This window comes from Gadus chalcogrammus, chromosome 7, assembly GCF_026213295.1.
Source record: "Gadus chalcogrammus isolate NIFS_2021 chromosome 7, NIFS_Gcha_1.0, whole genome shotgun sequence".
Taxonomy (NCBI): domain Eukaryota; kingdom Metazoa; phylum Chordata; class Actinopteri; order Gadiformes; family Gadidae; genus Gadus; species Gadus chalcogrammus.
Window position 1 is genome coordinate 16,568,631 of NC_079418.1, and position 13,049 is coordinate 16,581,679.

General features: G+C 48.0%; 1 protein-coding gene across 1 annotated transcript in view; it reads left to right on the forward strand.

The window, feature by feature from the left end:
* LOC130386017 (actin-binding LIM protein 3-like) overlaps window positions 1-11,508 on the forward strand; it is a 36,432-nt gene extending 24,924 nt beyond the window's left edge. The window contains exons 15-23 of the mRNA XM_056594804.1: window positions 1,862-1,898; window positions 2,413-2,550; window positions 3,744-3,808; window positions 5,379-5,520; window positions 7,657-7,712; window positions 8,569-8,635; window positions 8,909-8,916; window positions 9,391-9,471; window positions 11,259-11,508. Coding sequence (XP_056450779.1) covers window positions 1,862-1,898; window positions 2,413-2,550; window positions 3,744-3,808; window positions 5,379-5,520; window positions 7,657-7,712; window positions 8,569-8,635; window positions 8,909-8,916; window positions 9,391-9,471; window positions 11,259-11,372 — 708 coding nt within the window. The 3' untranslated portion in view covers window positions 11,373-11,508. The remainder of the gene's footprint in view (window positions 1-1,861; window positions 1,899-2,412; window positions 2,551-3,743; window positions 3,809-5,378; window positions 5,521-7,656; window positions 7,713-8,568; window positions 8,636-8,908; window positions 8,917-9,390; window positions 9,472-11,258) is intronic.
* The last annotated feature ends 1,541 nt before the right edge of the window (window positions 11,509-13,049 follow it).

Genomic DNA, 13,049 nt, shown 5'->3' on the forward strand with positions numbered 1-13,049 from the left:
GAATGATCCACAGACCTACAGCTTGCTGCCATGCCATGATGAGAGTAATACGCCATAGGTGTTCTCGTTGAAGGTGTTGTCTGTTGGATGATCTGATGGTGCTGACCTACAGGGCAGCAGACGGAAGGGTGGTGTCAGGTCCAGAACTGAGGTGGGCTTTGAGGGCGACCACTGCACCAGGATGCGTGGTTGACTGGGCTCCTCCAAGAGGGTGGGATGCAGCCAGGGCCTACTGCTGTCGTTGCTGCTGCTGCCAGACAGACGCGTCACAGACACGCAGACCGCAGAGACCTGCTGCTGGAGCGCAGCCGTTCCTCCCTCAGTTTTCCTCTCCTGTTGAGGGGAGAACGTCTGAGCAGATCAGTGGTTTCTCTTCTGAACACGCTTCTTTCTCTCTCTGCCTGTGAACCCATCTCCCGGTCGCTCACTTGTTGGTTTTTCTTTTATCAAAGAGCTTCTTGGCTGTTTGGGCCGTGAGGAACGCAGAGACCTAAATCCCTGAAACAAGGCATGCAACGTTGTATGCAACGGCATGCAACGTTTCCTGCATGAAACCCTTTTCACCAAGAGGGAACCAGCAACCCTCACATTCTAGTTTGGGTCCATTGAATGTGCAGTTAATAAAGACCGTGGTATAGAGAGACCTTCTCCTTGGAGGCAGACTCAGGAATTATTTGAATGGAAAAATTGCTTTTTTATCAGCTTGGAATGTTTTCCAACGTGTCAGGAAAGAGCTGCTTAGTGGCCCCTTTATCATCCAGTATCGAGCGTTATTCTCCCTTCAGATGCTAACCTCCCAGCTCCGCTGGGACCAGCTGCTGCTGCCGCCGCAGAGGAAGGGCACCTCAATGCCCACAGAACCACACGTTTGCTACGCCCGTTTCTATGCTTCTACAGAACCGCACCTCCCGCCTTCCTTCCGTCTCCTTCCGTCTCCTTCCCTCTCCTTGCGTCTCCTTCCGTGTCCTTCCTTCTCCTCTTTCTCCTCTTTCTTTTCTCTGTGTTTTCATCGCCCATCTTTCCAGAGCCCCCCCCCTATCTCCTGCTCAACACCCACTCGCATTCGCTGCCCCCTGCGCTGCCTTAGTCTTCCACTTAGCCTTCTCCTTATTCTTCTCCTTAGTCTCCTCATAGTCTTCTCTTTAGTCTTCTCCTAGGTCTTCTCCTTAGTCAACTCCTTCGTCTTCTCCTTTGTCCTCCCCTTACTCTTCATCTTAGTCGTCTCCTAAGTCTCCTCCCTAGTCTTCTCCTTAGTCCGGTCCTTAGTGATCCCCTTAGTCTTCTCCTTAGACTCCCCCTTAGTCTTCTCCTTAGTCCTCTCCTTAGTCCTCTCCGTAGTCTCCTCCTTAGTCCTCTCCTTAATCTCCTCCATAGTCCTCTCCTTAGTCTCCTCCTTAGTCTTCTCCTCTGTCCTCTCCTTAATGCTTCCCATGAGTGCACACAGAGCAGACTCTCTGCACATCAGTCAACATGTCTGGATGCACGGCCATGCCTCCCATCGCTGCCTATTATCCCTGCCGTCAGGTTTATAGTAATGGTCCTGGTATTTATGAACGACTGGGATGGACTTTGGGGCTGCACCGCCGGGTGACACGATGAATGATGGGGTTCATCTGAGTTCCATCGCCTCCTCCTGTCCTCTCTGCTCCTCTCCTGTTGGTTCCTCTGTGCTTCTCTCCTCCTTTAATGTGTTGACAGTCTCTTTCTTACTTCACGTCTGTCTGTCTGTCTGTCTGTCTCTCTCTGTCTCTCTGTCTCTCTCTCTCTCTCTCTCTCTCTCTCTCTCTCTCTCTCTCTCTCTCTCTCTCTCTCTCTCTCTCTCTCTCTCTCTCTCTCTCCAGCCTCTAACGATCATCTACAGAACATCTACAGGAATCCTCCCATCTATAAGAGACAAGGTACATTGTGTAATTTGTAAAGCACCAGTGTATTCTACCTGCTGCTGGTCTTGTGCAGAGCTTCTGGTTCATAAGAGGTTCATGTAGCAGGCAGAGGGACCTCCAGAGCAGTTGCTGGTCCACCCTCAAGCAAAAGGTCTTGGGTTTGATCCCCACTTCCCACAGCCTACCTGTGGCATCCTTGAGCATACTTTCTATGGTTGTGTATCTAACCCCAGTTGAAGCTCAGGGTTCAATGGCAGACATTCCTTCCATCCACACCAGGTAAATGTTTGCCAGTTGAATACTGTAATGAATCATTCTAAAAGGTTAAAACACTGCTATAATATACTGCTATAACAATGCTTGCACAGCCACATTATTTGTTATTTGAACACAAAGCTCTTGATATATGTCTTATTGACCAATCTGCTAACTGCAAATGTGAAAACAAAGCTTTTTGTGTGTTTCTAAATACTGTAGATGTCTTTGCAGATATCTCTTTGTCATGTCCCACTTCGTCTCTCCCTGTCAGAAGCCCCCGTCTCCCCGTCAGCCAATAGGAAGAGAAACAGCAACCTCAACACCAGCTCCAGCCCCATCTCTGCATCCAACTGCAACGACATCTACCACCCTGAATCCAACTACTACCCCTACTCCGGCTCTCCCAAAGGTGGGGGTCCTCTATTCACTGGCTCACCTCTACCTGCTCCCTAAAACACCTCTCAGTACTCGGCATGCGTCCCTATGACAACAGCATCTGCTAAATGACTAAGAAGTACAGAGTTGGCCTAAAACCAGCTTTGGGCTCCCATGTGTCCCTGGAATATAAAGAGAACTAACTGCATCGTTTGACTTGCCCTTCATAGTAAATTAAACGGCACATTATCGGAGTAGGCTCTGCCCCCCATTGCAACATCCCCATGCTGACGAGCCCCTCCCCCTTTTGTCCACCTGATGTAAGACTGATGATTGAGGCAAGGTCTGGCCCCTCTGCAGCCTGGGGGCCCGTAGGAGAGGAACGGCCCGCTGCAGAGTGCTTTACTGGCAGGACACCAGCACCCTGGTGCCAGGACACTTTACATCAGAGGGATTCTTCCATTAGCGATTAAAATGTTAAATATTATCAAATATGATGAGATGTATTTTTCATCGTTATCGGTCAGACACACACACAAAACACATATTCTCTCACACACACAGACACACACACAGACACACACACATATGCACTCAGATACTCGTACAAATACACAAGCACATACACACACAAACGCACCCGAACACACACACACACACACACACACACACACACACACACACACACACACACACACACACACACACACACACACACACACACACATGCCCACAAACACATGCAAACACACACACACACACACACACACACACACACACACACACACACACACACACACACACACACACACACACACACACACACACACACACACACACACCGATGCACTCATTACAGTGTAAATGCTGGAACGCACTGATAACGCTCACAGCTCATCCTTGTACATACATTTGTGCAGCGCCAGTAAGTTTGGGTTAGATAGTCTAAATATAGACAGGATCATCATTCTTTCTCTTCAAGTCTTACCGTTCCACTGTTAAATTTGATTATTACTTTCTGCATGCTCTCTCTCGTCCTTTTCTTTATTGCTCCCTTCCTTCTCTTCTCATCCGTTTCTTCACTTCACTCCCGACTCATCTCCTTGTCTCTTATATACGCCTCCATGCTCTCTCTCCTCATCCCTCTCTCTCTCTCCCGCTCTCGCCCTCTCTCACTCCCTCTCTCCCTCTTTCTCTCTCCCTCTTTCTCTCTCTCTATCTCTCTAGTCCCGAGGGTGAGGAGGTTTTCTTCTGGGGGTGAGGATGATGGATGGAATCTAAATCTGAACAAGGTAGGACAGGAAGAAGGGTGCCACCTATCACAGCAGACCTATTCCAGTCTCCTGCCCACACATGTGGAGCCTTCTTTAGCACAGAGATTAACTTCATCCTCTCTGGCCTCCCCAAGAGTGGCCAAACTTTTTGACAGACTCAATTTTTCTCAATCAGGGCATCTCTTCCCTGATTGGTTCACAGAATCCATATGGCCTGTCAATCATAGGCTCGTTAAATGCAAAGCTTGTGAATGGTTAGGAAAACTAGAGAGGGAGGGCGTTTCTTTACTCTTTTTTATCTTGCTCTTTAATGCTCTTCTCTGATTTCTCACCATACATCTATCAAGTCTTCCCTCCAGAACCTTTAATACAGTCAATCGTTTATGTATAAACCGTATACCACTGTAACCACTCCTGGTTACATGGATTACGGACTACCTCACAGAGAGACAACAATACGTTAGACTGAAGGGCTGCACGTCAGACACTGTGGTCAGCAGCACCGGAGCACCACAAGGCACCGTGCTCTCTCCCGTCCTCTTCACCTTGTATACATCCGACTTCCAGCATAACTCTGGGCTCTGCCATGTGCAGAAATACTCAGACGACACTGCGATAGTTGGCTGTATCAAGGATGGAAGGGAGGGGGAGTACAGGAGCCTGGTTGAGGACTTTGTGAGGTGGTGCAGGTCCAACCATCTGCAGCTGAACTCCTCCAAGACCAAGGAGATGGTGGTGGACTTCAGAAGGAAGAAACCACATCTCCTACCCGTGTCCATCGAGGGGGTCGATGTGGAGGTGGTCAGGACCTATAAATATCTGGGACTGCAGCTGGACGACAAGCTGGACTGGACAGCAAATATGGAAGCTTTATACAGGAAAGGGCAGAGCCGTCTGTACTTCCTGAGAAGGCTGGGGTCTTTCAACATCTGCAAAAAACTACTGCAGATGTTTTACCAGTCTGTGGTGGCCAGCGTGCTCTTTTATGCTGTGGTTTGCTGGGGGGGAAGCAGCAGGAGGAGAGACGCTGGTCGAATGGACAGACTGGTGAGGAGTGCTGGCTCAGTAGTGGGAACAGAGCTGGACTCTCTGGTGACAGTGGCAGAGAGAAGGACCCTTGACAACCTGCTGTCCATCCTGGACAACACCCACCACCCTCTGCACGACACCTTCACCAGGCAGAGGAGTGTTTTCAGTGGCCGACTGCTGTCCCAGTCCAGCTCCACTAATAGACTAAAAAACTCTTTCGTCCCCCTGGCCATCAGACTGTACAACAGCTCCCAGTAAAGGCAGGGAGGACAATAGATAACAACAATGGACATTTTATTTATTTATTTATTTATATTTATTTATATCTGTATTTTTGCACATCCATCTGCACTGTTTTTATGTGTGTTTTCGGCTGCTACTGGATACTTGAATTTCCCCTGGGATTAATAAAGTATATATCTATCTATCTGTATATATATCTATCCACCAATTAACTTATCTATTCATGATCCATGATTCAACTTATTCACCCATGCACGACCCCTTCCCCCCGCCCTCACTCCTCATCGTTTCCCTGACTCTTTCTGCCTTCATGTAGGGGATTGGTCGAATGATTCTGAAGGAGGAAATGAAAGCGCGCTCTGGTTGCCATGACAACGACCAATGGGGGAGTGGCCGCAATTCCTGCAACAACAGCAAGGAGGCACTGCACAACATGACAGACCGCACACTAAATGGCTGTAAGGCTGTGTGTGTGTGTTTATGTGCACATGTGTGTATGTGTCTGTGTGTGTGTGTATGTGTGTGTGTGTGTGTGTGTGTGTGTGTGTGTGTGTGTTTGTGTGTCTGTTTGTGTGCGTCTGTGTGTGAGGGTATGTGTGCGTGTGTGTGTGCGTGCGTGTGTGTGTGAGGGTAAGTGTGTGTGTGTATGTGCGTGCATGTGTGTGTGTGTGTGTTTGAGTGTGTGTGTGCACCACCTGCCCTTTCGCCGTAGTGTGAAATGTGTGTGAGTGCATGTTCAGACCAGATTACACTAAAAAGACTTGGAGACAGAGATAGAGTGTGTTTATAAGTTGCTGTAATGGAACAATATAAATACAGAGAGCGAGTGGGGGAGAAAAGGAGCGCGAGGAACGGAGGGGGAGAGAGAGCGAGAGAGGGGGGAGGGAGTGACTAGAGCGAATTGGAGCTGGTCAAGAAGATGTACGACCTGAATCAGGGAGGTAAATCATCGTCACATTGCACCATAGAGAAGAGAGAGAGAGAGAGAGAGAGAGAGAGAGAGAGAGAGAGAGAGAGAGAGAGAGAGAGAGAGAGAGAGAGAGAGAGAGAGAGAAAGAGAAAGAGAGAGAAAGAGAAAGAGAAAGTAATGGTTAGTGGGTACCTGGTTCCTTTATCTCCCTCAATGCTTCAAATTAAACCAAAAAGGCTTGTTTTGGATTTACTTAACAAAGAAAACTCTGAACAGGTTACCAATCATTGGAATCATCTGAATACAACCTTTTTATTTTGCCGGGGAGTTTAATTAATTTATTTCTACATATCTTAGTTATTACTGAAGTAATTAGTAAGTATTGCCCAAAGGACATCTGGTGTTTAATTGACGCCTCAGAACAGCATTTGCTCTCTGCGTACTTCATGTACTGCCCTGACAGATGCACGCTTACACACACACACACACGCATATATATATGTTTATCTCTGTCTGTCTGTATGTCTATCTGTCTGTCTGCCTGTCTGTCTGTCTTTCTGTGTGCAACTCATCCGTCTGTTTTATTTGTCACTTTCTTTAGATAATTGCATTCCCTGTTAAGATGAGCTCTCTTTTCTCTTTTCTCTTTCTCTCCCTCTGTCTCTCTGTCTCTCTCTCTCTCTCCCTCTCTCTCTCTCTCTCTCCCCCCAGCCCCCCGGTCGCTCTACAGTGCTGACAGTGGTAAGTGACTCATCAGTGCGTAGTAAACCTCTGAGGTCATCAGAAGGAGCAGGGTCAATGTCACTGCCTAGGTGATAGACATCTGAGTGGGGTCCCTCACGATGTGTGTGTGACATGATTGAAGCCTGTGTGTTATCGTGATCAAATTTAAATGGGGTCAGATCAAATGAGGTGGTGTGTACATAAAATGTTGCCGCAATCAAATCATGTGCTGACAGTTATGTATACTCTAACAGAACACCATGCGCGCACACACACACACACACACACACACACACACACACACACACACACACACACACACACACACACACACACACACACACACACACACGTCTCACACACACACACACACACACACACACACACACACACACACACACACACACACACACACACACAAACTACGCCACACACATACACAAACAAGGACACGTGTGAAGAGGGGAAGGTATAGGATGGGTAGTGGTGTATCACCAAACTCGCAATTTAAAACCAACCCAGAGACAACAAATACTTGGTTTATCTCTACTGCCCTCTGTTGTTGTAGCGGTGTCATCACATGACATCGACCAGGCTCTGTTTGATTGGGCTCAGTGGTTCATCGGTCCCTGTCCCCTACATAGTTGACCATGGGAGGGATTCTTCAGGTAGCGTGTAGGGGGAGTGAGTGGGGATCTCAGCTGCTAGTTTTGCCCCCACACCGTGGCCTTTTTGGATGCCATCCATCAAGTACCATCTGTTGTCTCCTGTCTGTTCATTTCCTGATCTGATGCTATCCTAGCAAACAGCTACCATCATGCTTCTCTTATGCTAGTACCTACTTCAGACCTGCAGACCTCTTGCTTCTGACTGATCACTCACTAAAAGAAAAGAGACATCAAAATCTGTTTATCTGTATTTGTGTATATATCAGATAATGCAGATTGGTTTTCCCTCCTAGATATGTACAACAAATGTGGCTCGCTGCCCAGCTACGGACGAACCGCACTCCCCAGAGTAAGTACCCTCTTCTCCTCTCATCATGCGGTACACTAGTGATGTCAGCCTCTCTGGTGGGTCACTAGTGATGTCAGCCTCTCTGGTGGGTCACTAGTGATGTCAGCCTCTCTGGTGGGTCACTAGTGATGTCAGCCTCTCTGGTGGGTCACTAGTGATGTCAGCCTCTCTGGTGGGCCACTAGTGATGTCAGCCTCTCTGGTGGGTCACTAGTGATGTCAGCCTCTCTGGTGGTCAGCAGAGCCTCTCTGGTCACTAGTGATGTCAGCAGTGCCTCAGCCACACTAGTGATGTCAGCAGTGCCTCAGCCACACTAGTGATGTCAGCAGTGCCTCAGCCACACTAGTGATGTCAGCAGTGCCTCAGCCACACTAGTGATGTCAGCAGTGCCTCAGCCACACTAGTGATGTCAGCAGTGCCTCAGCCACACTAGTGATGTCAGCAGTGCCTCAGCCACACTAGTGATGTCAGCAGTGCCTCAGCCACACTAGTGATGTCAGCAGTGCCTCAGCCACACTAGTGATGTCAGCAGAGCCTCTCTGGTCACTAGTGATGTCAGCAGTGCCTCAGCCACACTAGTGATGTCAGCAGTGCCTCAGCCACACTAGTGATGTCAGCAGAGCCTCTCTGGTCACTAGTGATGTCAGCAGTGCCTCAGCCACACTAGTGATGTCAGCAGAGCCTCTCTGGTCACTAGTGATGTCAGCAGTGCCTCAGCCACACTAGTGATGTCAGCAGTGCCTCAGCCACACTAGTGATGTCAGCAGTGCCTCAGCCTATCGGGTGCTGAGTGTGTCAGTGCTCATGCTTTCGTATGATGCTAGTGAAGACCTCCTGACATGCTGTCGTCCTGTAGCCGGGCAGCGCTGGCGGAGACTACTTCCAGTATGACAGCGATAACTCTGTCAACTGGCAGATCAAAGGTAGGCCCGAAGAACGAACCCTCGTCAATCAATCAAACTCTATTCTTTAGTTTGATCAAATAAATAATGATAATATGCATGTAAATGATATTACATAGAATTACCATAAAATTGGATGCGATATGTCCACTTTTCCAAGCTTACAGAATCCAAACTCTCATATTCTAGCCCCCCTTTCCCTCCATGTCTCCTCCCCTCGTTCAGTGTTACACCACATCTGCTAAAGTCCGGTCTCTGATCCAGGTGTCTCTGTTCTCCTTCTTTGTCCTCCAGAGTACAAGGTAAAGAGAAGCCATCCCTCCTCAGTGTGACGAGCGGCTGAGTCCACCGCCAGCAGCTAGGAAGTGTTTCCGACAGTCGTGCTTATGCAGGAATTCTTCCTGCATAGGTGTAGAGAAGAGTGTGTGTGTGAATGTGCGTGTGTGTGTGGGTTTGTGTGTACGTGAGTCTGTGTGTGTTTGGGTCTATGTGTGTGTAGGCATGTGTGTGCGTGGGGGGGGGGGCGTGTGTCTGTGGGTCATTGTGAGTGGTTTTATGTGTGTGGTGGTCTATGTGAATTAAGCCTGTGTGTGTATGGGTCAGTGTGAGTGTGGGACTGTGTGCGTGGGTTTGTGTGCGTTGGCCTGTGTGTGTGTGTGTGTGTGGGGGGGGGGTGTGTGGGTCTGTGGGTCTTTCTGGCGCTCTATGGACTGCCCGTCTATTGGATGCTGTGTCTGTGGAGCTGTGTTTATGCCTCAGATCTGTGTGTGTCTCAGATCTACCCGTACGAAGCCCTGGTGGTCACCGTGAGAGGACAGCACAGCCTGCCTGCAGACGTGGACCGAGCGAGGCTGGAGGTGAGGAGCAAAGGGATGATAGGGGTGGAGGTATGGTGGAGGTGTAGGTGGAGCTATGGTGGAGGTGTAGGTGGAGGTATGGTGGAGGTGGAGGTGGAGCTATGGTGGAGGTGTAGGTGGAGGTATGGTGGAGGTATAGGTGGAGGTATGGTGGAGGTGTAGGTGGAGCTATGGTGGAGGTGTAGGTGGATTTATAGGTGGAGTTATGGATGGAGGTATAGGTGGAATTATGGATGGAGGTTTAGGTGGAGTTATGGATGGAGGTATAGGTGGAGCTATGGATGGAGCTATAGGTGGAGCTATGGATGGATGGATATGGATTTATGGATGGAGCTATAGGTGGAGCTATGGATGGATGGATATGGATTTATGGATGGAGGTATAGGTGGAGTTATGGATGGAGGTATAGGTGGAGCTATGGATGGAGGTTTAGGTGGAGTTATGGATGGAGGTATAGGTGGAGCTATGGATGGAGCTATAGGTGGAGCTATGGATGGATGGATATGGATTTATGGATGGAGGTATAGGTGGAGCTATGGATGGAGGTATAGGTGGAGCTATGGATGGAGGTATAGGTGGAGCTATGGATGGAGGTATAGGTGCGATTGTATCCCCCCTGGTGGAGGCAGGTGTTCCTTTAGACCTGGATGGATGGGGCTATGGAGGTATAGATGGATGTAATGGTCGTGAGACCAGCAGGGGTCACTAAGGGACGGAAGGATGCTGGGACTGATCTGTAGTTTCCACAGCAGCTCACTGAACCTGACCGCCTATGAAGCACTACCAATACATCTCTTTGACACTTAAATTAAAAATTAAATTAAATATTTGATATGATCTCTTGGCCCGGTGTGGGACATGAGCGGACAGCAGTACGAATGTGGACTCCCCTGTTCGCACGAGGTGGTGCTGGTGGTGGCAGGGGTGGTGTCGGAGACATGAATACTTTATGCATACTCGGACATCCAGAGCTGAGTCAGCTCCCTCACTTCATGCATTATGGAGCGAGCAGTCCTTCTCATACGACCACTAGAAACATATGGGCTCCTTCTAATCCCAATCACTCATGGCCGTCTTCCCTCCCACTGTACTGGCTCCACTCGGTTCCACTTTGTGTTTCCATCACAAGCGGGCTTCCTGCTACAAGGTGTGTCTTTGACTGCTTGTCATGAGTTGATTACACGACAACACTCACACATTTATTGACAAATCGTCTTATATAATAGCCTACCGTATCATCTGATTGATTAGTTTAAGAGACATTTAATATTTGGGGTTGCTTCAGACGGACTGAACACTCAATGATGAGTTCAGTTTAAATTTCAATATTGCCCTTTTTGATTCATAATTCCAAAAAGTCGGTTGAGAACTGATTTATTTCAGATTAGTCCCGTTTACACATTGGACAATGTTTCACAGGTATATTATAATTCCAAGAGTGCCACAAAATGTCCTTGTTATGAGGAAAACACTGCGTTGAATCTCGATATGGCGTTCCAAACTCGCCTGGGCTGATGTCCCCTTAGCCCAAACTGGTGTTTGTTCCCGGGCGTAACATTGTGGCCTCTAGTGCCCCTAGCAGGGTAGGAAAGTCTCTTCACGTGAATCTCCCCTCAGGGATCAATAAAGTATATCTTCTTCTTCCTCCTCCTCCTCCTCCTCTCTTCATCTCCTCCACCTCTTCTGCCTCCTCCTCTACTCCTCCTCATCTCCTCCTTCTCCTCCTCGCTCCCTCTCCTCCACCTCCTGCTCCCCTCCTTCTCCTCCTCCTCCTCTCCCTGCCCCAGCGCCACCTCTCTCCAGAGGAGTTCCACCGTGTGTTCGGGATGTCCATGGCTGCCTTCGACCGGCTGGCTCAGTGGAAGAAGCAGGAGCTCAAGAAGCAGGTGAGGCTCTTCTGAAGAAGCCTTTCCAGACGTCTCCATACTGCCACAGACCGCATCATGTGATCCTGACACCAGACCGATGGACAGAAGTGGAAACTCTTTCCTAAAGAGAACAAAAAAGGCCTTCCACTCTTTGGAAAGGTTGGACTGAAATGAGCAACGGAGCACTTCTCCAGAGGACATTTCGTCACAGTACTCATGGTTCACATGCTTTTCCAAGATAGCTATCCTGGGAACGTTCGGAAAGAGGGATTGAAAGGAGTGTATTTTTTGGCAACAGGTGGGCAGGCAGTAAAAGGAAATATGGAAGAGTGGAGGGATGCAGAGGAGCGGTATTTCCAAAAGAAAATTTTTGGTCTCTGTGGAACCTGCATCTTCCTTTATAACCAGCAGATGGCAGCGTGTTAACAAAACCACATGCAGCGACCTCTTCAAGTGTACTGAAGGTGCTGGAAGAGGTTGTTTTAGGTAAGAAGAAAAAGCAGCACATTGGTTTTCATATCATAGATTAATATAATTCAACAATACAGATAGCAACACTGTTTTAACCAGGTTGGTTTTAACTACATAGAGCATAGTCCAGTGCAGACAGACTTGGTCTGGCGTTTGTGTGATTCTGGTGTGACTAACAGACATTAGGAGGTTTACAATGTGTGGGCACTGGAAGGAACAAACCAAACGCTTATTCTTTTTTAATGTAATATTTGCATGTTATTTTCTGAGCCATGGAGCTTCAGAATGAATGTGTCATCTCCCCTTTTGAAAGGTTTATTGGTGCAGTGAGATGCATTGATTCCCATGAGAGGAATCATTCTAGTCCCCATCTGGGTGACTGACAGAGAGAATACCTGAGGGGAGTTTAGGACGATGGGGAAGGTTTGAAGTTTCACATTTTAAAATCGTTTTTTACGTTCAACAACATCCTAAATGATCTGTTGCAGTTTTCAGAAACCATCATTATGCTTTAAATTTATTCTTTGTCGTTTGTGTGTGTGTGTGTGTGTGTGTGTGTGTGTGTGTGTGTGTGTGTGTGTGTGTGTGTGTGTGTGTGTGTGTGTGTGTGTGTGTGTGTGTGTGTGTGTGTGTGCGTGCTCGTGTGTGTGAGTTAGGGCTAAGGTCCAAGGTTAGAGATAGTTAAGATCTGTGGGCTCATCAGTTTGAAAATTCCAGTCTCTCGCTGCAGAGAAGATCAACCAGAGAAAGGGAGGAGGAGGAACAGGTTGGCTTGGTGGAGGGACTGAGGAAGGCAGGTGGATGATGAAGGGACTAGGAAGTGAGAAAGGAAGGAACTAAAGACAATGAGAGCAATATGATGAAAGGAAGGAGGTGTAGAAATGGGCTGGGTAAAGGCAGAAAATGTGATGTGTGGCAGGTTATAAAGACTGGACACATACCTTACCAACTTGACAGACTGGCTGGTAGCTGAGCTACGGTGCTAGCTGGATTACCCTGCACTGCTAAGGATGAGAATGTTTAAGGTTTGTGGAAATGTACCTGTGACAAATGGAAATCCTATTAGTCTTTGGAGCTCAGACCTTGTGTCTGCAACACGTCTGTCTGTTTATAGGGGTGCTTGTGATTGGTTTAAATTCCCTAAACTATGATGCATTTTCAAATTGTAGGCAGAAAAATAAAAAGTTCAATAGTTTTTGTTTTGTATTATTTTGCACATCATGTAGGCCTTTCTCTGTC